Here is a 23,006-nt window from a genome sequence, read left to right on the forward strand (position 1 = left end):
TTTTTGCTACGCTATCTGTGGTTTAATCAGTAACCTCGAGTCAGCCAGAAACATCTGTTACTGTTTTCTTAACTGGAGCTCACTGTGCTGGAGGTGCTGGTGTGTTTCTTCACCCTGTGGTCAGTGGTGGGACTGACTGGCTTCCATACCTACCTGATCTCTCTCAACCAGACCACCAATGAGGATGTAAGTACTTTTTTTGTTTTTTCTTGTTGTTTTTTGTTGAATAACTGCTCAGGTCTACAGTTCATTTTGGTTTGAGTCGAGCCGTGAGGCATCATGGCTTCTGCAACTCAATCTCAGTTAGTCCATTCTTTATTATTTATTATTATTTATTGTTTTCATAAAAAATGAAGATGGAAAATGACAGATGAACTCCTGAAATAATTAGGCAGCAATTGCTTTATGAGCACACATACAACATTGGTTCCCCTGTACCCATAAAAGACTAAAACAACTGAGAGTGAGAAAATTGGGAACTCTGCATGCTCATATGGTTCGACATTTCAGTTACAAGGCAGGTCCCAGCTAAAGCATCTCTTGCTCTGTCATCTTTTTTTACTCAAATGGAGACCATAATTTGCAAAGTAACATCATGTAAGATGAGACGAGATGGTCTGGGACATTCACAGCAGTAGAGTGGACAGAGCAGGAATAAATAGGTGTAGCATAATCTAACAACAGAAATACTATATAAAAACAACTAGAAGAAAAATGTACGCTCTAAAAAGCAGAAGAAATATATGCATTAATAATAATACAACTGACATTTTAGATGCCTGGTAGCAGCAAAAATTGAATGTTTCATAGTGCAGTGGCTGCATGTTAATAGCAGCAAATACTGAGTATCACACATGTGTACCTTTAGTGAGTCTGACAGCACCTGGGTGGAAATACCTCCCAAATCTCACCTTCAAACTGTCACTGAAGGAGTTGCTCATAGCTGTCAGAGTGACTTGAATGGGGTGGGAGGTGTTGTTTAACGTGTGATGACAGTTTAGCCACCATTCTCCTGTCACTCATTACCTCTACTGGACCACTAACTCCATTCACACTTGAAGATGGTTATTGAGGCCATACAGTCATTGGGAAAGTGTTTACTGAGGCGGTCCTGCAGACATCTTTGCAGCTGAGTTATTTTGGAACCAAAGAAGTGGCACACTGCAAGTCATTACAAGAATACAGATTGAGCTTTGTCCATCTTTTATGTACAGTCTATTCTGGTTACACTTTGACAGACAATTACCTCATTTATTATGTTTTTCCAAGTTTTCTGCAACTATACTCTGATTCTTCAAACTTTATTTTTTGTCACATAACAACAGAAATTGATATTTGGCGGAATTCGGTGAGCTGCCAACTCTGTAGGCTGCATTTGCCAAGCTGATCCTACACAGTGTTTTGAGCATCAGTTTTAGTGTTCGAGTGGGTTTCGTAGACTTTAGTCCAAGTGAACCGCTGCTCAGACCAGTTTACGTTTACATTTCATTAAATCCACATGTGGCTTAACACATCTGGTCAAGCTGCATCTGGATTAACACAGAGACACATTTACTCGTCTCTGTGTGTTTCTTTGCAGCCTTCTCATTTTTGGAGGAACGTGTACGACTATTTCAGCTCAGAGGGAGGCGATAATACAGCTAAAGCTGTTTGTTACCTGCCAGAAACCCTCGAGGGGAATATGGAGAGGCGTTTATTCTCAGTTCTTTTAGCCCCATTAGGAGCACTGAAATGCTTCGGGGTTGAACAAAGTCCAACCCCCACTGACCAATAATAGAGATGAAGATAAACACACATATTACAGTAATGCTCAGATTTTTAAGAGTAATGGGTTAGATGTGTTTTCTGGTGAGGTCTTGGTTTATATCTTGAAGGTAATGGTCAGGTGGATACATAATTAGGATAAATCTCAGTTTTAGCAACATTGTGATCGGGCAGATTGGCTTCCTGTGGCTGTAAAGATAAACATGCATCACCGTGGTCCAACACTACAATTTCTAAGACCAGAGAGCTGTTACCTTGACAACAGCTCCTCCTCGTTCAGCGCTGAAGGACAGAGGGCTGGTAAACTGTAGCTCGTTAAAACAAGGTTGGTATATTGTAAACAAAAGAAAAGCAAATAAAACAGAAAGAAAACAGAGACATAAAAAAATGAGATATTAACTCACTCTCATTTAAGAGATTGCACACACAGAATTCACCAGCTTGTTTGTTATTTTTCTGTAAAGGTTAATGCTTTATTTTTTTTTTTTATCTAAATCAGGAACACTGAGACAGAAAACCACCAGCAGGAGCAGCTTATTCTGCTCAGACTCTCAGCCATGCGACAAATTGTTTGCAGTTGGACTCCTCTCAGCCAACCAGCAGGCTGATGGAGCATAATGATCTAAAAATATGCACGAAAAGCTTCTGTACTTAATAAAAGCACTGACAAAATGAAGCTGAAATAAGTCGAAAACAGACGCGGCGGTCTCTTTCTCCCAGCTTGCCAACTACATTTAGAAAAAGCTTCTCCGGCTGAATGAGGAGGAAAAAAGTATTGATTGGTTGGCCACATTAGCACTGAGTCGTTATTTAGTCACTGCACACAGAAACACAGAGTCAGGCTGATGCGAAGCAGATGATGAGCGGCGGACATGCAAGTGGATGAATTCACAAAGGGAGTAATTTGCGTTGTGTCTGTGTAAATATACTGACATTAAACAGCACATATTCTTTAATGGAGGCTTTGTTAGCCCAGATCTAACTGCAGAGGCTCTGACGAGCAGCAGCAGCATCGATGTGGTGGGAGGTTCTAGATGGCTGAAAGCAAGAGAGTGCACTCATACTTTGTTGTAATGATTAATTTATAATTCCCCTTCTTCTTTCCTGTGGGATGGCTGGCCTCATTTTTTTCCCCATTTAATCTGTAATGAAGCAGTGGAATGTGCACCTAAAACGTGTAACGTTGCTTCAGGAGTTGAAACAATAGCTGTCAGCCCAGCTGTTTCAATATCTGTGATTGGGCTAATAATAGATGCATCGATACCTGCAGGGGCCGGGCACGGCGCCAGAAACACTGCTGTGGCAGAGACGAGGAGGGGGAGTGAGAGGAGAGAGGGAGGAGAAGGCAAACAGGGGAAGGAAGGCACCTTGAGTGTTATGGTTGCTCTGGTCTCCCCGTAGGACGACACATGCTCGATGAAGTGTGTCACACATGCAGACACACATACAGAACTGAGGCGCCTTATGTGCAGGCTCCTGACCTACATCTGTGACACCTAAAATAAAGCTTTTTGTCCGTCTTGCTGGAGGGTCAGGGAGTGCATGCTATGCTGCGAACAAAGAGACGAGCCTTTAAAACGATTACAGATGCACTCACAGATGCATTCAGTCTGCTTTATCTACGTTTCCTGTTTTCTAAAAAATCTAATCTAATGGGGCTCTAATGCAAAATCTGCAAATAATTGTTGTCCACATTGAAGGTCATTGGATTATAATGGAAATATTTGTTTTTTATTTTGTGTATTTTATTTTATGATGTTGTGTAACTGTGCCAGATTTATTCACACGAGAATTTTTTAAAAAAAAATCTGCACTCATTGCACTTTTTGTTATTAAATGCAGTGACACGCTTGATCACTGCAGAGATAACAGTAGAATATAAAGTTAACTATTTAACCCCAAATTAATTTATTTAAATAAAACATGGAATCATCTACTGTTTAAAGAAAAGATGTCTGAAAAGTGAAGCTAGTGAAGAAGTGTCTTAAACCTGCTGTCTTTCTACCAGCCAGCAGGGGGGGTGATTCCTGTGGTTCCAAAAATGAGCTGTATTAATGTATTAAAAGTATCTAATAGCTTGTTTCAGGTCTTATTTAATGGAAAATTATGTTAATTTTGGAGCTAAATAGACTATAAACTTGTGCATGATTAAGGTCCAGGTTTCTCCTATATATGAAAGCAGTGTCCTTGATTTCTACTTTCAGGTATTTAAAAGAAATTTGTTTTAAAATCTGTCTTTGCAGGAAATATTCCTAAAGATCCTAAAAATTATAGGCGGTGTCAATAAAATGATGCACAGATTTGTATTAGTATTAAAAAAAACAGCTATATATGCATAAGTAAAATAATGTTTTAACCCCTTAAGCCACAAAAAAGCTGCTGTGTAGTGGTTTTATTGCAGAAGAAAACCTTAGTATGAGCTCAGATTTTTTATTTTTTTTTGATGAATGAATAAAGTGGTTCTAATCTTCCATTGCCCTGCCTGTTTGTACCCATCAGCACATAGATTTCCCAGTAAATCAGTATTCATTAACTCCTGACAAGCTAGATTTTAGTGGGTCAAACCCAACACTGTGGGGCTAACTTCTATAAATGGAAGTATGCTTTTGAATAAGGTATAAGCACAGGGAAAATCTTCATGAAAGAAACGTGAGTGCTACTGCGGATGATTGATAGTTTGGCAGGGTTTGCTTCTTCACTGATTTATGTTGTGGTGAATTTTGTTTTGCATAGATTAAAGGATCCTGGTCGGGAAAGAACAGAGGCCAGAACCCTTACAGCCACAAGAACATCATCAAAAACTGCTGTGAGGTGCTGTGTGGCCCGACATACCCGAGGTAACTACTTATTGTATCTTAGGCTCACAGTTTTTGGGGTTTTTTTGGACATTTTGTCAGTGCATGACTGTTTCCCGCACTGTTATCTGAGCTTGGTGGCATTGCTTTGTTTTGGTGGCTAATGAGCAGTAAGTGAATGATTACTTCGTCTCACCCTACAGCGTCTTGGACAGAAGAGGACTACTGCAGGAGGATACACTCATTTCCTCCAGCAACCCAGTGCCACAAACTACGGTGAGTGCCCACAAACACACACACATGCACTCTTTCTCATTGTAGTCTCCTCATTCAGACACACTGATTCGTGAGTGGATGGAGGCTGCAAAGCACAGAATAATGAATATAGAGCAGACATAAAACAGTTGAAACCACTTAGAATTGAGAGAAGAAAGGAGGTGTGTGTGTGTCAGTGTCAGAGAAGGGCCATTTTGTGCCTCTTCTTAGCATACAGATGCTGGCGTTTTGCATTCACTTGTGTTTGTTCCACTACTTTAAATGCGAACAGGACCACTATAGTCAGGATTATTTCCATCTGCAGTAATTTATATTGGGTATTATAGCTCTGTTCTGGGACCTCCTCGCCCTTTTATGTACAAAAATGGAGCAGCAGGACCTGCACAGAATAGAACAGGTATTAGTGAAAATAAATAAGGCACCGGTTAAGCCAAATAAAGCATGAAAGGGGGAGATGAAGCGCAAGTGGGTCACAAAGTGGCTTGCAGATGCACAGCAGCTGAGGACCGGTGAAAGCCACTTAAACAGCGCAGCCTGTGTAAGATTTGTTGTTTGTATGTGTGGACGGGTATCAGCTGAACTATTAGCTAACATGTGCTTTCACTGAGATCACGTGATCAGCTGGGATTGAGGCCGAGCTTGACTTCAAGATCTGCTTTTTACTTTTAGATATATTTTGTGGGCTTTTTAGGCTTTTTTGATAATGTAGGACAGTGGAGAGAAAATGGGAAAGACCAGGGAAAGGTGCATAACAAATGGCCTCGAGGTGCTTTTACCTTATGGTGTATGGGTCGCCTGCTCTATCCAGTTGGCTAAACCGGCGTCCTGTACACCTGCTTAAACTAACACTATACAGAGCAGGCATTTAAGTCTTGGAAATGTTAAAGTTGCCCAAGTGAAAAATCCTGTAAGTGTCGCTGTGTCCATCCATGGTGGTTTAATACTTTTCTAGTTGTGCTGCAAACAATAATTGCATTTTTGGAAGTGCACTTACTTTTAAATGGTGTGTTGGGATCTTTTCTGTGCCTATATGGGTTCTCTCCAGGCATTCCTGCTTTCTTGCACAGTCCAAACACATGATTTGGTTGTCTGCATCACCGTGCTAGCCCTATGGTGGATTTGCAGCCTGTCCAGGTTGTCTTGTCACCCTTCCTGTGACAGATGAGATGGGCTCCAGCCTCCCTGTGACCCTGAATTGAATATGCACTTGGATGATTAGTGTGTTTTGCTGCATATGAAATCATGTATACTATATAATAAATGTGTTCTGAGATCTCAAAATGGACATCGAAACAAATACATAGTGTTCAAAAAGATCTAGATGAAGTACTCAAGTTGAAAAATCTTTACTGGCATACATTGTGTTGAGAGCAAAATGATGTGACAGCGGTCAGTGAAAACTCAAATCACCAAGCCCTTTGAGGGATGGATTCAAAATTACACCAAAAATCAAAGTAAAGATTGTTAAAGTTGTTGTTTTTGATAAAGGAATTACTTCCAGCAAAGGAGAAGAAGAATCACAAAGAGATTTTTATAAATTATATAGTTTTAAAAATGGTACTAAAGAGGAAATCCACAGCTTGCACTTGAAGTAAACCAACAAATGATCCAGCAGTACTCAAGCACTTCATGGCATTGGGTAGGTATCTTCTCTGTGAGCTTTTTCAGGTTTTATTTATCAAAGTTCAGCTCAGTGGAGAGGTGATTTTAGCCGTTTTTCCACTGGAAATGAGCGTCAGCCGACAATGTTTTGATGGAATGACTCAGTGTATTGCTGCTTTTGCAATAGCAATCTGTTGTGATGGCAATAACGACCTCTGTTGTACTCGGTCTTACCACAAAGGCTTCCGAGTGCTTTAGCGGGTGTTTTTATGTCACAGCATCACAGTTGAGCAAGATGCAGGCACAAAACCTGCAGGTGTGCAGCTCAGATCAAAATGAAGGCGGCATTCAGAGTTGGGTGGGGTCCAAACCATGAGTTCAGAGCACACAGTTTTATCTTTTTGTTTTTTAATTTAGCAACTCTCTATCTCTTCCTAATATAGAAAATGTAAATGTGATAATAGTATATGAATCTCTAATATACAAGGAGCGACTGCGTTGTCTCCACCCAGTCTGGAACAAAAGAAAGATTCGTCTGTTTTATGTTCTTCTTCCTGTTAATCATTTGATTCAGATCGGTTTGTCGTTACTGCATCTTTTCAGCATGCTGTCCTCAAGGGAAGAGAATTGCACATCAATTCCAGTTAATAGCTGGTACAAAATTGCTCAATCTATCAAAACCGTGTGCCGCCCAAGTCTAACAGCTCCTTTTATTAGCAGTGGCGTGTTTGGGTTTTTTTGTTTGTTTGTTTTTTTTTTGGGGGGGGTTGCTGTCAAACCAGTGGCAGTGAGACTTTTGCACACCCAAGTCAAGTGCAAGTCTCACTTTATTCTAACTCAAAATAATATTACAGTATTGACATAATAAGTATGATAATACCACTGATTGCAGCAATATTGGCACTGCTATAAACCCCACATTTTCAGTGACCATGTCCACTGTCCTCTACCTACAGAAAACCACAGCTCCACTCATCCCCAACGAGCACACACCTGATGATGCCAAGCCGAGCATTGCTGCCTCAGCAGAGAAGAGCGCCTCCCCGAAAGAGGAGCACCCTGCAGCTACGAAAGTCCCACCCCTGGCTTCACCCGAGACTGATGCAGAGACTTCCATCGCCAAGGAAAGGGCCCATTAGCTGCATTAGAGGGCGGCTCTCATCGGGGCTGCTCCTCCAGCATCCTGCCTGGTCAGGAACTGAAGCATTAATAATCAATGTCTGACTACTGTGAGGAGGACTCAGTTATTCTCCGACTCCTGCCCATCAATCCCTCAGAAGAGCGGAGATTTTGCTGCAGCTCCTCCTCTTCCCTGCTTTTTCTCACTGGTAGCTGCAGAGGAGTTTGATTGACATTCACTCCTGCAGGAGAAGTAATTAAATGGAAAGTCAGCAGCTTCCCGTCTCCTGAACACTGCATGGAAAAAAAAAAACGCATAGGGGGAAAAAAGCTGCTGGGGTGCCGCAGAAAAGACACTCCCCAAGCTCTCGACAGCCCCACAGTTCGCCCGTGGGCTTCCTCTGACTGTCAGTACTCAAGTATGTTTATATTTAAAATAGCGTAATGACATTTATTATAAGAGGCCAGTTCAAATATCCTTGCAAGTCTCTGGCAAAAACAGAAGCTAGCACTTCTGGACATGTGTACAACTTCATACATACAGTCAGTTTATGTTGTGCATACATTACATGCCCTATGCAAACCACAAGAAGGCTGGAGAAGCAGCTTTGAGAAGAGTGTGGTGATAAAGGGTTTCACCTTTCAGTCAGAGCTCCTGATGTCCAGGCAGCAGGAGAACGTGTGAATCCTTAGCTGAGAAATTCATTTAAGGCTCCTTCCAGGCAAAGTCTACCTTGTACTCTGATACTGCTGCATTCAAGTACTGGTGTCACTGATGTGCATCTTTTCTTAACAAAGTGATCTCATCCAGACCAACGCCTGTCCTTTCATTTTTTTAAGTTATTTTCTTTTTTATCTAATCAAGGATGTAGTGTGCCATCGGCACTCTGAAACAGATGACACGGAGTCACGCACATTTAAAGTCTCATATGTGAGAAAAGGCCTGATGAGCGTAGAGACACTCGTAGTACCAGTGCCTTAATGTAACGGTTGCATCCATCTGTAGCAGCTGAGGTTCACCAACAGAGGAGCCATTCAAATCATTAATCCAGTGCTAACCTGTGGAGGTGATATAAAGGAAAAAGCATGAATCTTCTACTTAACACTACAATTTTTATGTTGTTGACAAACTGTGAATTTTCCAAATCTGAGAAGGAATAATCACTATTTAGCTGAAAGGATCACAGAGACCTGTGGTGAGTTTATGTTGCTGCGTTTAAAAATATCGCAGGTCACTGAAAAAGAGCTTGTGAGAAATAAACAACTAAGCAAAGCCATCTTTTAACTGCAGGTTGCTTCAGCAGGGATAGATGTGCTGAAAACTCAGCTGCTGGGTGAGGATGAAAGAACGAAGTGTGTAGCCAGAGTTAATTATTCAGCCTTTGAGCTCCTCCTGATCTTCCTCCCAGTTCTCTCTCTTCCTGCCGTGTTCTGCCTCTGTAGAAAAGTCTCATATCTTACTCCTCTCCTCCTTTTACTTGCACAGTTTTTTTTTGTACAGTACGCCCACGACCGGTGCAGCTTTCGCTGCAACCAGCTGTGTCAGGCTCATTATCGCAGAGAATTTTTTTTAAAAAACAAACTTTTTTCCTCACCCCCCTACGTGTCTTTTATTTTGCTTTGGTCACAATGATCGCCTGAGGGTACAGCATCTGTGCAAAGACCAATCAGAGAAGGAGTCAAGCAGATCCTTTGTATTAATTGATGTTAGCTGATAGTGAGAGTTAGTGATTGTGCCGTATGCAAGACAGAGTTTGTGTTTGTGAAATATACTTGTGTAGAAGTTTTAGCACCGTATCAGACTCTAAAATCAAGGGTAGAGAATAAAGTTTAGGGTGAATTGAGGACGGGCATGCCATCATTTTTATTTAACTGTCAGACTTTACAGCTTTAAAAACTTGGTGGGGTAAAAGCATTAAAACTTTTTCAACCAATATTTTGTCGGTTCATTAACTCATTCATTCTCTAACTGTTTCAGCTCTCGAGGAATTCTTTCTACCTGCTCTCAGGTAATCCCTGACATGTCTCTGTTGGAGGATGCTGTGAAGTGTGTAGTAGTGTAAAGAAGTGTAATTACTGAGTATTTGTTTGGAAAACTCAGAGAAATGCTAAAATTTACAGTAAACCGAGACCTTTTTTTCTTTGTTTTCAACTAAAGCTGAACTTAGTGGGCTTTCTTGTGGAAAGTATTTAAAGATAGTTTGGTGTATTTAATTGTCACCGAGAAGCAAGAATGTATGATGTTCGATTTTTGAGAAGGGGGGGAAAAAAAAGGGAAGCTCGTGATGTTCAAAGGGAGGATGAAATTTAAGGTTTAGCTGAAAGTTTGCAGACCACAGAGAGACCGAGCCGAGCTCTTGTATTTATTCCTGTTTTCAAAGCGGGATCAGACGTGAATGCTCTGATCTGATTATTACATTGCATTATGTATACAGATACAGTACTATACCGTTGATGGAACACTTATTTATGTCCACTTTGTTTGGTATCAACACTGTGATATATGTATTTCATTCAATTTATTCACTTCTTTTTACATGATCATTGTGTCTGGTAAATAAAAAAACATGTTGTCTTATTATAACTTTGTTAAAGTTTTCTTCTGTCAGTGGGAGACTTGTTTGATATGCAGGGTAATCACAAACCGCTGAATCATGGAAGAGAAAAGTTAACACAAAAAAAGAGAATAGTTGGGGAAAAACACCCTTTCATGGAAGCTTGTTTATATCACCGAAATAAATAAATTGGCATCATAAGTCACAATTTCAGTTTATGTAAAAAAATTTCACTATTAACTAATACATTTTGAGATGACTCAAAATTTTAGCTTGCTGTGAATGTTATTGTTGCACTATTTGTCCACAGCATGTCTTTTATCCTGTCTTCCTTCTCTCACCCCAACCGGTCGCAGCAGATGGCCCCGCCCCTCCCTGAGCCTGGTTCTGCCAGAGGTTTCTTCCTGTTAAAAGGGAGTTTTTCCTTCCCACTGTCGCCAAAGTGCTTGCTCATAGGGGGTCATATGATTGTTGGGTTTTTCTCTGTATCTATGAAGCGCCTTGAGGCGACTTTTGTTGTGATTTGGCGCTATATAAATGAATTGAATTGAATTGAAGAGTGCAATCTGCAAGCTGTTGGCAGTCACAGATGGTATAATAAAAGATGACGGTAGGCCAGTTTGGAAACGTCAAGAGCAGCGTTTCCATCTTTGCCATCTTGGTTTCAAAAAAACAGGATGTGACGAGGAGGGACCGGCCAGAGCGTGCTCATTGTTCCCACTCATTGGCTAATGACTTCTAATTGAAGTTGTTAGCTGATGTTGTTGGGGTCAAATCAGAAAGTTATCTTCTCATACAGACATTTATAGAGCTGAACCAAAGCTATCGCCATCTAGTGACCTGTCAGATAAAATGCACGATTATTGCATCTCCACTTTGTGGCTTCATTTTTACGCCACGTTTACTGTTTATGAAGTACTTTATCCCAATATGCTTACTTTACTTACCGTTTCCCAGAGTTTGTAAAAGTAGAATAGGAGTCAGAGGCTTCAGCTATCAGCCCCTCTACTGTGGAACCAGCTCTGTTTGGATTTTGAACAAACAGACATGAGACAGACATGTTTCTGCTTTAAAGGTTAAACACAAACTTTTCTCTTTGATGAGGCTAACAGTCAGGGCTGGATCAAGTGACCCTGAACATCACTTAGTTATGCTATAGACTCTTCATGTGACTTTATTTAATTTGATTTTAAATTTAATGACATAGTTAAATGCTGTCTTCTTTCTGCAACAGTAGGTGTTTTGTCCCATCTTCCTGTGTGCTTTTCTCTTCTCTTTCCCCAAACTGGTCACAACCGATGACCATCCCTTCCTGAGCCTGGTTCTGCTGGAGGTTTGTTCCTCTTACAAGGGAGTTTTTACAGATTGCCTGAGTTTTGCTCAAATTACTGTAGGGCATTTAGCTTGCAATATAAAGTACTTTGAAGCAACCTTTGTGATTTGGCACTATATAAATAAACCTGAATTAAACTGAACAAATCAGTCTGGACGAGCACAAACACAACAGCCAATCAGAATCAGGCACAAGTTAGAAAATAACAAGTAATAAATGAGTAAATAAATAATTACACATAACAAATGTGAGCAAAAGCTATTCATGTTTTTTTGTGTCCTCAAGCATAATTTATGGTCCCACAGATACATCTGTGCACGTTTCCATTTGGACAGCCTGAGAACCTACACAGATATTTAGATGTTGTAGTTTCTTATTCACAAGCAGTGTGGTAATATCTGTTGCTTCATACACAGTTTAAATTGTGTCCTCATCATTTAGAACTAGTGTTTCACTTTTCATATAAAGATCAAATAGCAGATGTGCTGCACACCAAACTACAGCATGACTAGATTAAACTTTGTCCTTTTCCTCAGCTGAGCAGCCGCACAGAGCTGCCAGCGTGGGTGGAAACTCCCACAGATGTATATGCTATGTATAAAACATACGAGAAAATTGTTTTCACACAAGGACTCACAGCTAGAAGACCAAAATGTGGGAAAAATAAATCGTGTTTATCCCACATGCAGATATGATCCTTTAAGATTTACCCAAATCACACTTTTTGAGATATTTTTTCACTGAATTATCACGAAACGGATAAAACATGGAGGGCAGAAACAGTAACAGAAACAAGTGTTTCTATTACATTATAAACATTAAATTTGGCGTGTTTTACTGCTGAAAAACTGATATAGTCCTAATAATGAAAAAACCTCTTGCTGTGTCATTTTGAGTGTGACTGAAATTTATTTGCTAAATATATTTTAGCAGCCATAGAATTTCATGTGACTATCCCATGTACTTAGTAGCTATGACGGCTAAAATCAAGAGATGCAAATCTTCAGCCTTCCTCTACATAATTTAAGGTGTGTAACACAAAAAATGTTCATTGCAGGGAGGTGAAATTGTGCACACTTTCTACAAAAACAGCCCTTTTTGAACAACTGCATACCATCTCTTTGCCGTCACTGTTTTGGTGGATTATTGTCTCCACTTTGCATTTTTTAGATTCAGTGATTCACAAGAAATGATTTGCTGATCAGGCAAATCGCTCATCTAAAGAGAAGCCATGGCTCTCGTGTTCTAATGGCAGGGTTTGCTGCAAATTGTCGATTTATTTTAACTCCAAGCTTAAATCCGAAAACTGTTCTGAGCGCTAAAAAAAGAAACCGACCTCACCGTCACCTCGCAGTATGGCCCTGAAGTCCAAACATCTACATCCTACCTTCTGTCAGCACAGATAAAACCTCTGAGGAAGTTGATAACCCACGCTCAGTTTATTTCCACATCTGGAAGCTGCTGGAGTCACGGAGATATCAACTGTGGAAGTCATGACAACCGCAGGGGGGGGCATCAAGGTTATCACGTTAATTCAACCTAAACTAAAAGTAAAACTGAAGGTGAGAAAATAAATTTGAATAACTGAAATACAAATAAAAGGCATCAGTAGTCAGTAGTGTAGCTGCTTCATCACCAGTCACCATTCAGTGTTAGTAACATATTACATAAATATTTGTTTTCACATGTTACTAATACATTTTTGTTTGGGAATAATACAGTAATACTTTTTTGTTGTTGTTGTTTCCCCTGAGCTAGTAAAAAATATTTAATTTTTGTTTTACCTTAAATGCCTTTGGAGCTCCTCCCTTTGTGTAAGTAGGCTTGTTGTAGACTGTTGGTTGTAGTTGCTGGACCTTTTGAGTTCGGTTGCTGCTTTTCTAGATTCCTTTATCATATTTTGACCTCCACAAAGTGTTTGTATTATGACCTGTCCTAAACTTATTAAACAAATACCATCTATATACTAATCTATATTGCAGTATACTATTATACTACCATCTATAACTCAAATAGACTCACCAGCAACATTATTAGGCACACCTGTTTCAATCACATGAAAATAAGTTCAAAAGCTGTATCAGAATCAGGAAGAGAGGTGATTTGAGTGACTGTGAATGCTGCATGGTTGTTGGCACCAGTCAGGCTGGTCTGAGTATTTCAGAATCATCTCCAGGATTCACAGAGAATGTCAGTTTTCTGAGCTTAAAAAGGGTTTGTTGATGCCAGAGAAGATTGGCCACACTGCTTATAGTTGATAGAAAACTATAATCAGTTGCAACCAGTTGTTTCAACCTAAGTATGAGCATCTTGAAGGAGATCCAGCAGCAGAAGAGCACACCAGGTGTAACTCTTATCAGACTACAATTCATATGAGCTCAAGATGTTGCCTGGGTGACGAGTCTCAGCATCAGCATCAGCATTTCGCAGCATGAAGGCATGCATCCATCCTGCCACGCATCAACGGTTCAAGCTGCTGGTGGTGATGTCACAAGATCACAATCCAACACAGTACCTTTGGGATGTAGCAGAACAAGAGATTCGCATCATGGATGTGCAGCCAGGAAATCTGCAGCAACTCTCTGGTGCTATCGTGTCAGTACGGATCAAAACCTGTGACGAATGTTTCCAACACTTTGCTGAATCTGTGCCTTCAAGAATGAAAGCAGCTCTGAAAGCAAAAGAGAGTCCAACCTGAAACTTTTATGTGAGTGCCTATTAAAATAAAACTAATACAAACTAATCAGATAACTAAAAGTAAAACCAAATGTTTTAAAAAAAATGAAAGTAAACATTAAAATTGAAAATTAATTGGAAACATGGCAAGCAAAACTATTTGCTTCACAAATGATGAAATGATGATAACTTTGCAAAAACCTCCGGATACAGTGTGTACGCTGTCAGACTCACAGACAGCTATTGAAAAGAAATGTGAAACAGTAGCAATTAACAGCTTACAGAATCCACATCTTCATGACAAATTTTCTTTAATTTTTTAATATTTACATCACTGCATCCTAATAGCATGAAAAAACTGCTGTAATATACATTATAACTTGCAGCAGTTGTATTCAAGTTACATTTAAGTATTTTACATTCTTAGACGTAGTCTCAGAGACTGCGTCCCATGAAAATGGTTTTAATATGTACCATTACGCTCAGATACATTATGATAAATGATGGCAAACAACTTTATAAATCAAACAACACAATACAAAAAAAAAATTCATTTAAAATAATGTGTCCAGCTAGGACAGATGAAAAAACCAAAACTGTGCCACTTGCTCAACAGTCCATGGCTATGTGACTATTGTGTTCATACAGTCTGCTCTTCTACCATGAAGAGATATTTCAGTGGGATTAAATCTGCCTCCACAGAAACCCAGAGGACCAGGAGTAAGAGAAGTTTGACAAGTTGTCCATCACGTCTCAAGATCCTTCGTCCACTGTCAGCTCCTGCAGCTGCTCCTGCACATTCTCCAGCTGCTCCGTCTGGCTCTCTTGTGGCTGCTCGGACTCCGGCTCAAGGTTCTCTACCTCTTCCTCCATCTTTGGCTCCTCGCGTACACTCTCCAGATTCTCTGAGCTCTCAAAACAACCCGAATCCCGCGGCTCCTTGGCGTCCTCCCCAGATGTTTCCTCCTTCTCCTTCTCCTCCTCTTCTGGCTCTGACTCTTCTTCAGCTACACAAGCACAAAAACAATCACAGTTTAATATAAAGAGGTTTACGCCGATCCTTTTTATTCTTCCTGAACTCTGACAGGTCCTTTCATCTCGCTCAGCATCCAGCAGTAAAGGAACAACACAATCATTCATTCGGAGTCACTTTGTGTCCACCTGGTGAATCTAAACCCTAGCTCACTCCTGTTCAGCATTGTTTATGTTCTCTCAAACCTCCTGAGGGAAATCCACTACATGCAGGCAACTGACTGTTATTTGCTGCTGTGTTAGTGCATAAATACGGTGGGACAGCAGAGAGTGAACCAAAACAATAAATCTGTGGGTCAGATGGCTAAAAAAGAGACAAAACTACTATTATTTAATGCTCAAACAGCTGCAGATTCAAGAAACGCTTGCAGGTTTCTCAGCACAGATAATCACTTCCATCCGTTCACATCTCACCAAAGTGATTGTAGTATGTATGAAAATTAACTTCAGCTATAAGTTAATATGCTGCAGGTTAAATTACTTTCAGTGGTTTCAATGAGCAACGACTCTAATAGTAAGGAATTAATGGACAGTCATCACTGTGGTCAAAATAATACAAATAAAGGTTATTGCGGTTTAGGGGAAGTAGATACTGATTCATATGAAATGGTTTTGAGTGAATTTTAAAGAAAGTTTAAATTCACAAACTGTCCTTCTGCAGCAAAGATGAGCCAAGATATTAAGACGAAGCACTGATAACACAATGTGAGCCATAAAGTGCACCTGATTGTGTAGTTGAAGCATAAAAAAATGACAAAGTGCTCCTGAAATCACCATCCTTTGATTAGACATTATGAGCTTTGCAGCATCACAGTGTATAAACTTACAGTCTCGCAACAGCTCAGTGGCGTTCAGGATCTTGGAGCGCTGCTCTGGGTCTGTGATGTTCAGCTCATTCAGGTGAGACTCCTTCAGCCCTGCAAAGTCCTCCAGAGTCTGGAAACCATGCATGGACAGCAAAGAACTCAGCTCCTGCAACATGAGAGAGAATAAGGTTTACATCTCTGCGATCAGACAGAGGTGACCATCGCAACAGTTGCTCTGCAGTTTCCCTCACCATCAGGCCGATGCTGTCCAGGACTTCCTCCAGGGTTTTGGGTTTGGATTTGGCTCGGTTGGCTTTTCTGCTGCAGCGTTTCCTCCTGGTCGGGGGGCTTTCGTCGGGCAGGAGGTTCACATAAATGAACTTAAAGGAGCCCACCTTGTTGTTGAGCTTCCCGGTCCAGGTGCCCACGGGGGGCTTCTCAATGATGTGGATGATGTCCCCTTTCTATGAAAAGAGAGAGCATTAATACTGGCAGCCTGACAGGAGATAAAAGAAACTCACGAAAGACTCGCAGAATTACGAGTTTAAATTAGAGTCTGCGATCATCTCAAAGTTTCGCTCAATATTTGATCAAAAATCTATCCAGTGATTTAAGATAATGATCACCAGTGTAAAAGCTTTGAAAATATGAGTTTATAAATATTTTAAGAACCCCCTCAAGCAGACTTTTCTGATCACACATCATTGTATAAACTGCACTGAAACTATATTTTATCAAAGGGGTAACCAGTAATGGAGGGTCTTGTAGATTAAACTCTTCCTTCACGGATAATAATCAAAATGACCTGTCTTCTTTTACACAGCTAACAAGCTCCCCCGAGGACACCTCAGTGAGACAGCAAATGAGGCCAAATCGCAGCCAGTGAGGAAGACTCCCCCTTCCAAGACTCACTTGGAGTTTTAGCGAATCCACATCGTAGGGGCTGGGGGTGAAGTCGGTGTGGACCACAGCACGGCCGCAGAAAGGGCCGTTGTAAGCAATGCTGTTCTCCTCCAGTCGCATGCTGTCCCTCTGGCTATATCCACTGTCCAGGCTCTGTCTGTCGCTGTCTGAGGAGGACAGATAAGAAGCTGGGTCAGATTCATCCTGAGGCCTTCGCCTCTGCCCCAGAGGTTTAAACACACTGTAAACATCCCTGTATGAGTCCAGGAATCATGCTGATGGGACACTGGGCCTTTATACAATATGAAAGGGTTTTTCAGGCTTTTATTAAAGTAATATGGCATTTTACAAAGATATCAGACCTCTAAATAGCATTTGTAACGTAAATATATAATATTAGGTTGGACTTATTAACTATGAATGCTGGATAATTAAGTCAAAGCACTTTTCCTCCAGTGGGAAACACGGCCTTTTGAAGACTTGAGCAGTTACAAGAACATTTTACAGGGAAAACTTCCCTTTTCAGTCATCTGTAAAATTATCAACTACTTTCAGTTGCTCTCTGTGGTTTTGCCACAGCGGGTAGCTCCGCATGTTTGATTTGGCAGATTTTTTTATACCCTTCCTAACGCAACCTCATAAGGATTGGGTTCGCCTCTTGGGATCAAACTAGGCATCGTTTGCTTGTTAAGTGATTATGAAATCTCTTAAATTGTGTAAATTAAGAAAAGCGGCGGCACTCACAATTTAGTTTAGCTTTGGGATTGAGTAGCACCTGTTTGGGAAACTTTTCTACCTCTGTTAAATTACTCCAACAGCAAAGTTAAGCCTGGTCTAACATTTTAACACTGTTTTAACAGTTATAATGCCGAAGACTCTCTATGCATCTGACCGAGGAAATCAGGTCGACTGAGTCAGTGACCTCCTTTAAATCTAAAATTAAAATGCACTTTTAGGGGAGGAGAGCCTTTCCTGTTTTTACTTGAGTAAAAATCCTTCCTTTAAAGAATTCGATAGTCAAGAATCTAGTTTATCATTATAATTATTGTCTTGCTGTTAAAAGAAAATTAATATCACCCTAAAAAGGTATTCAGTGTATCCTTGGGCCACACGCAGTCTGTCACATCTGTGTAGTCGGACCTCCTGTTCCTCTCACACAGCCTGAAGAAGTGATTTTTTTCACACTTACTGCCAGAGAGCTGGCGGCTGATGGGGCTGGGCATGGTGTCCTCCGAGCCTGTGGAGCACACCGACGTCCTCTGGCCTGCACTCAGATCTGGAAGCCAGTCGGTGGAGACAGGAGACAGCTCTTCACCGCTCTCCCCCTGGGGACAACAGTGCAGGTCAGAGGTCAGTTCACATTTACCTCCCATACATAATAAAAACGTCAAAGAAGTGTCTCATTATCTTTGTCTCAAACTTGTTTCATTACCTTGGAAAATACTTTAGGGAAGCCCTGTCATTGATTTGCAGAAAAGTGAATTCTTTTTTAAAAACACAGTCTGGCTTGTCTTTGTGCTAACAGACATTAACCTTTAAATGACAGATTGGTGGCAGTCTGCTAAATTTAGAGCTCTGAACTGAGTGAGCATTATACCAAACTTTGGTAGGAGATAGACATGAAAAAGCAGAAGCAGTGGAGGAGGGTTTATTCAGGCTCTTTACCCAAACATCAGCATCCCCACAGATCTAAAATACTTGATTACAAGAAGAGTGCACAGCACTGGCTGAACTGTAACATTAAATTCTGCAGTATGCTGTATTTGAGTTAAATCTAGAAAACAAGTTTTTGTGTAAGGTAAAAGAATAAACCCCTCTGCAGTACATGGATTTCTCCACAAGGTGGAGACAGATTCTAATTTGTAGTAGTGTGAACTTTTTTTTTCTTTTTTTTTCTTTTTTTTTTTAGGTATGCATCACGTGTTAACCTTTGGATTACGTTGTGAAACTTAAACAGTCTTTACCCCTTCTTCAGCTAAAGCCTTCTGCACCATCTTGGACGTTTTGCGGGTCATGGTGCGTGAAATGACATTGCGCCACTTCTTCCCCAGTTTGCTGCCACTTTTCACTGCTTCCTCTGCAGTCACACCATCTGCTACCTGGAGAAAAGGAGAAAAGGGAAAACCACCAGATGAGTTTTCAGTGTTATTTAAAGTCACTGAAATTAAGTTTGAGAGTAGTAAAAAAAATATTAAAATCTAAGCCACTGACATGAATTTCCTCGGTGGCATCGAAGCCAGGTCATAAAATTTTTCTCACAGACTAAGAAGAGCGTTTGTGGTAATGGGGTTTGCGTGCACACATGTTACTGCCATCCACAAAGTATTTCTCTGTCTCTCTGACACACGAACATGCACACACAGACACACAAGCGCTCTACTGTGGTGCTTGAAAGCACAGTTTTAGAGAGTGTTACCAGACTCCATCTGCAGACAAACTGTGTGAAATTGCGTGCTTATTACTGACATCTAAAAATGTCGTTTTCAGGCTTTTGAGGTAGTTAACAGCAGAGACAGGCACATAGCTTAACCACAGTGATTATTAGTATCATGCAGATCCTAAAAAGCAACAGTGGGCGCTTGTGAATTAGTCAAGAGCTGTAGCCCAAAAACTTAACATTAAATATTAAAAAGAGTGCCAAATAGACAGAATACATCAAGACAACAGATGTAGTTTTATCCTTAAATTGCTGTATGTAAAATACATTTGTCAGGTGAGTTATGAAGAGCAGCAGCAGAGAATTTCTTACAGCACCCACCTGGTAGTGGTCACGTTCAACCACCATAACCTTCTACTAATAATACCCACAGATTTCTGTTTTGGTTCTGCTACTCAGGTGTAGTTTGGAAGCATGTGGTATTAAGACAAGCAGTCTACCATCTGTCCACATTACCTCCTGATTAAACTGTTGTAATTATTTCTATTTCTCGATCAGTCGTTACTTTATCACCTGCAGGGTGTACAAAACACAGAAGCTCGTCTTCTCTCAGCAAAGAAACAGTGCGATCACATCACACCTGTACTGGCCTCCCTGCACTGGCTCCTAGTCCATTGCAGGATCCAGTTTAAAAATTTTACTATTTGCTTTCAAGAGCCCGAGTGGTTTTGTGCCACCCTACTTAACCTGGTCTGTAAACCAGCTGCTTTTAGAAGTTTCTAGATCCACGCTCAAAGTTGAGTCGTGTAGTAGTTGAGCAGGTTTCCTGGGTTTTATCACGCAGTCTTATTTATTTGTATTATTGTTTATTTGATGATGTTTTGATATTTTTGCAGACTTCAGTGTATTTATTAGTGATTTGCTGATTGGTAATTATCTTTGTCTTTGGCATAACCTATACAACACTTTAGTCAGCTGACATTAACAGAATTTTGGGGGGTCAAGCTTGGCTTCCCTGATTTGAAAAATCAATACTAGATTTGCAAACTAACCATAAGTTTGTCCATTTAGCTCCATTCACTCATATTCAGTGAGAAATGTCTTGATTTGAAGCCAATTTTGGGTACAAATATGAAATAATTAGGCCCTGGAGAAGCCCTCAAAGCTTGTCGCGCACTTATTCTTAATGAAACACTATCATGAAGAAACGGTGCCGTTTATCGGCAGTGTAAACATTCAGTAACCACAATGACAATGGCAAACCCACGTCTGCAGAGACCGCTGACAGGGGTGTAACAGATGAATTCTCAGCAGCAAGTTTTAAGCTCAGAGTTGACGTAAATGAAAAAAAATAAAGCCAAATTTAAATGGATACACTCTTCGGGGGAATACCATTTATGATTTTCGGACGGAGAGGCTCTCTGCTTGACTAGACCGGAGGACATCCTGTCTGCATGCTGTTGTCATCTGGGGCTCTGCGCAATGCTTCTCATTCTTACTTCCTCTGTAATCATTTCTCTCTAACTTCCACTCAGTAACCTGAATGTTGCTGGGAAATTATTAATATATTCTGTTCATTTTAAAAGTGTTATCATTTGTTCACACGTGTAAATTAGGAAGCACCAACTGGGCACTTCTGTAACAGTCATAACTGAAAAAAAGCTTCCACTTGACCTCTAGTGGATGCGTTATTTAGAGAAGGCCACAGTACGAGAGACGAGGAACAATGTAACAAAATATCTGGAGGAACTGCTATTCAGGAAGTTAAAAGAAGAGATAAAATAGGTATTTTTACTTTTATAAACTGATGTTTTGTATATTTTGCTTGTTTTGTGTAAATCCCAGGGAAGAAACTTACATTCTCCTCCAAGGTGAACTCCTTCTCTGACACAACAGGAGAGGCAGGCTTGGGCTTCATGAAATCCTTGAAGCTGCTGGACCTCTGCAGGGTGAGCTGCAAACAAAATGTGAATTGCACTTAAATATCATGAACTCATGAACAGCAAAGGGGATCAGACAGTTGCTCAGTGGTTTTCTGTGGAATAACTGATAATGCTGAACTTGCGGTCGTGCACACAATACGATCTTATCTCCTCAAATTTGTGAACAGAAGGGGTTTCTTAGAAGTAATGTGTGCCAGTGTTTCTCCACACACTGTTATCGAAGTTGAAGTCACAGCTAATTGAACGTCTGCACGGTGATGTGGCTGCATCTGATAAGGTTTTACAAAGGTATTGCAGCTGTTTAGCAGGAAACACAAAGGAAATGATGTGCGTCTAGATTCATTAGGGTTTCTGCAATAAATAGCTTGTGTTTTCAAAAGTGGCATACACAAGACCTTGGGGGAAGGACATGAGCACCAAAGCTAAAATATATACAAGAACATGACTTCATCCTCGCAACAACATTGGGTTTTTTTAATTCTTTTTTTTAGTTCAAACACCAGAAAGGCAAAATTGAAGTTATCAAGCTGTAGTAATTTTGAGCAAAAGACACAAATTTGACTCATTTTTTTTTGCATATTTTCCAGATTTAGACTTTCTTGTAGCTGTTGTGGAAACTTTTTGTCTAATTTTCCATTTAACCACGCCGCCGTGCAACATCTTATCGCAGCTCATCCTTCTCTCTCTGCTCAAACCACAGGAAACTGGCAAAGCTTTAGCAACTGCTGCCAGCCAATCATTGCAGACATGCAGCCAGCACCGGTGGCTTACGGTCTACCTTGTAAAGTTTAACCACCAAAGCTTAACCTTCAGCAGTCTTGGGCCTCAGTGACATTTAATATGACAAGTTCTGGTGGCAAATGTTTCTTTTCCCATCCTCAGTTTTTATTTAACAGCCACAGACCTTTCAGCTAAATCAATCTTCTATTAAAGCTGACAACCGCAGCAGTGACATGAGAAGAACAAACGCAGCGAGTTGTGTAATGACATGGCGTGAAAACAACCGCGGGTGGAGATCTGCATGGAAAATAAGAGCACTGGTGTCAAGTGTAGGAGGCTCACTATCTTGATAGCAGCTGAAGACAAAGTCAGCAGAAGCCACAAAGCCTTCTCTGACTCAAACTACATCTGCAGCAATGATTCACCCTGCCAGAATAGAGGAACTTTACTTTTCTAAAAATGTACTGAGGCTGCAGCCAAAACGGTAGTTAGAAAAGGAAATATTCTGTTTTAGGCAAAAAGCTGCTGCTGAACCTCAAGTTTTGTCTGTGTTCGTGTGTGTTCAGCTTAACCGCAAAGGTCTGAACTAACTTAAGCTGACATCCTGTGTTGAAAAGATGTGCACACAAAGAAGACAGCTGATGTCGAAGTGCAAACGAGTGTGTGTGGCAACAAAAGTCTACAAAAAGTAACAAATATAAAAACTATGACTTTCTGTTTAATATAAGCATTTCTAAGTGTAGCTGCACACACACATCAAAACAAAGAATTACAGCAACCAAAAAAACTCACCTTCTTCTTCTGCACCTGCTCCTTCTCTGAGGCATTTGACGGCCTTCGCCTCAACATCTTGTCCCTCTGTGATCCTCAGATCTCCCCGGACAGAAAGCTGTGGGAAAGTTGGACCCGCTTTAATCACCTGAGGATTTCTGTGACTACGCGGTCACAGCCTGAGTCTGATTAAAAAACTGAGGAAGCCTGATGTGTGCTCTGTTGCTGCCGAATGAACTGCAGAAGCCAGCAGGAAGTCACGTGGCCATGCTGAAACTGAAGAGGCAAACCCTGTTTTTGGTGACTGCACGGAGACTCGTGGTTTTGTTACAAG

General features: G+C 40.7%; 2 protein-coding genes across 2 annotated transcripts in view; one reads left to right on the plus strand and one right to left on the minus strand.

Moving 5' to 3' along the window:
• Positions 1-10,140, plus strand: part of zdhhc9 (zDHHC palmitoyltransferase 9) — a 28,020-nt gene extending 17,880 nt beyond the window's left edge. Inside the window, exons 6-9 of the mRNA XM_084950805.1 lie at positions 82-186; positions 4,498-4,601; positions 4,763-4,835; positions 7,394-10,140. Coding sequence (XP_084806931.1) covers positions 82-186; positions 4,498-4,601; positions 4,763-4,835; positions 7,394-7,576 — 465 coding nt within the window. The 3' untranslated portion in view covers positions 7,577-10,140. The remainder of the gene's footprint in view (positions 1-81; positions 187-4,497; positions 4,602-4,762; positions 4,836-7,393) is intronic.
• Positions 10,141-14,414: 4,274 nt separating this feature from the next.
• Positions 14,415-22,923, minus strand: sash3 (SAM and SH3 domain containing 3). Its single transcript, XM_084950882.1, has 8 exons — positions 22,694-22,923; positions 21,097-21,192; positions 18,826-18,960; positions 18,051-18,186; positions 16,871-17,028; positions 16,210-16,422; positions 15,980-16,124; positions 14,415-15,127 (listed from the first exon to the last, which is right to left on the minus strand). Exons 1-8 carry the CDS (start codon positions 22,748-22,750, stop codon positions 14,874-14,876), a joined length of 1,194 nt encoding a protein of 397 aa, XP_084807008.1. The 5' UTR covers positions 22,751-22,923; the 3' UTR covers positions 14,415-14,873.
• Positions 22,924-23,006: the final 83 nt, after the last annotated feature.

Source organism: Perissodus microlepis, chromosome 2 (genome assembly GCF_051167445.1).
Source record: "Perissodus microlepis isolate ML-2025 ecotype Zambia chromosome 2, ASM5116744v1, whole genome shotgun sequence".
Taxonomy (NCBI): domain Eukaryota; kingdom Metazoa; phylum Chordata; class Actinopteri; order Cichliformes; family Cichlidae; genus Perissodus; species Perissodus microlepis.

Coding starts and splice junctions, on each gene's coding strand:
- sash3 (XM_084950882.1), bottom strand. CDS start 22,750: ATGTTGAGGCGAAGGCCGTCAAATGCCTCAGAGAAGGAGCAGGTGCAG. Junction 17,029..18,050: donor CAGCCGCCAGCTCTCTGGCA/GTAAGTGTGAAA, acceptor TGTCCTCCTCAG/ACAGCGACAGACAGAGCCTG. Junction 16,125..16,209: donor TGGACAGCATCGGCCTGATG/GTGAGGGAAACT, acceptor CTCATGTTGCAG/GAGCTGAGTTCTTTGCTGTC.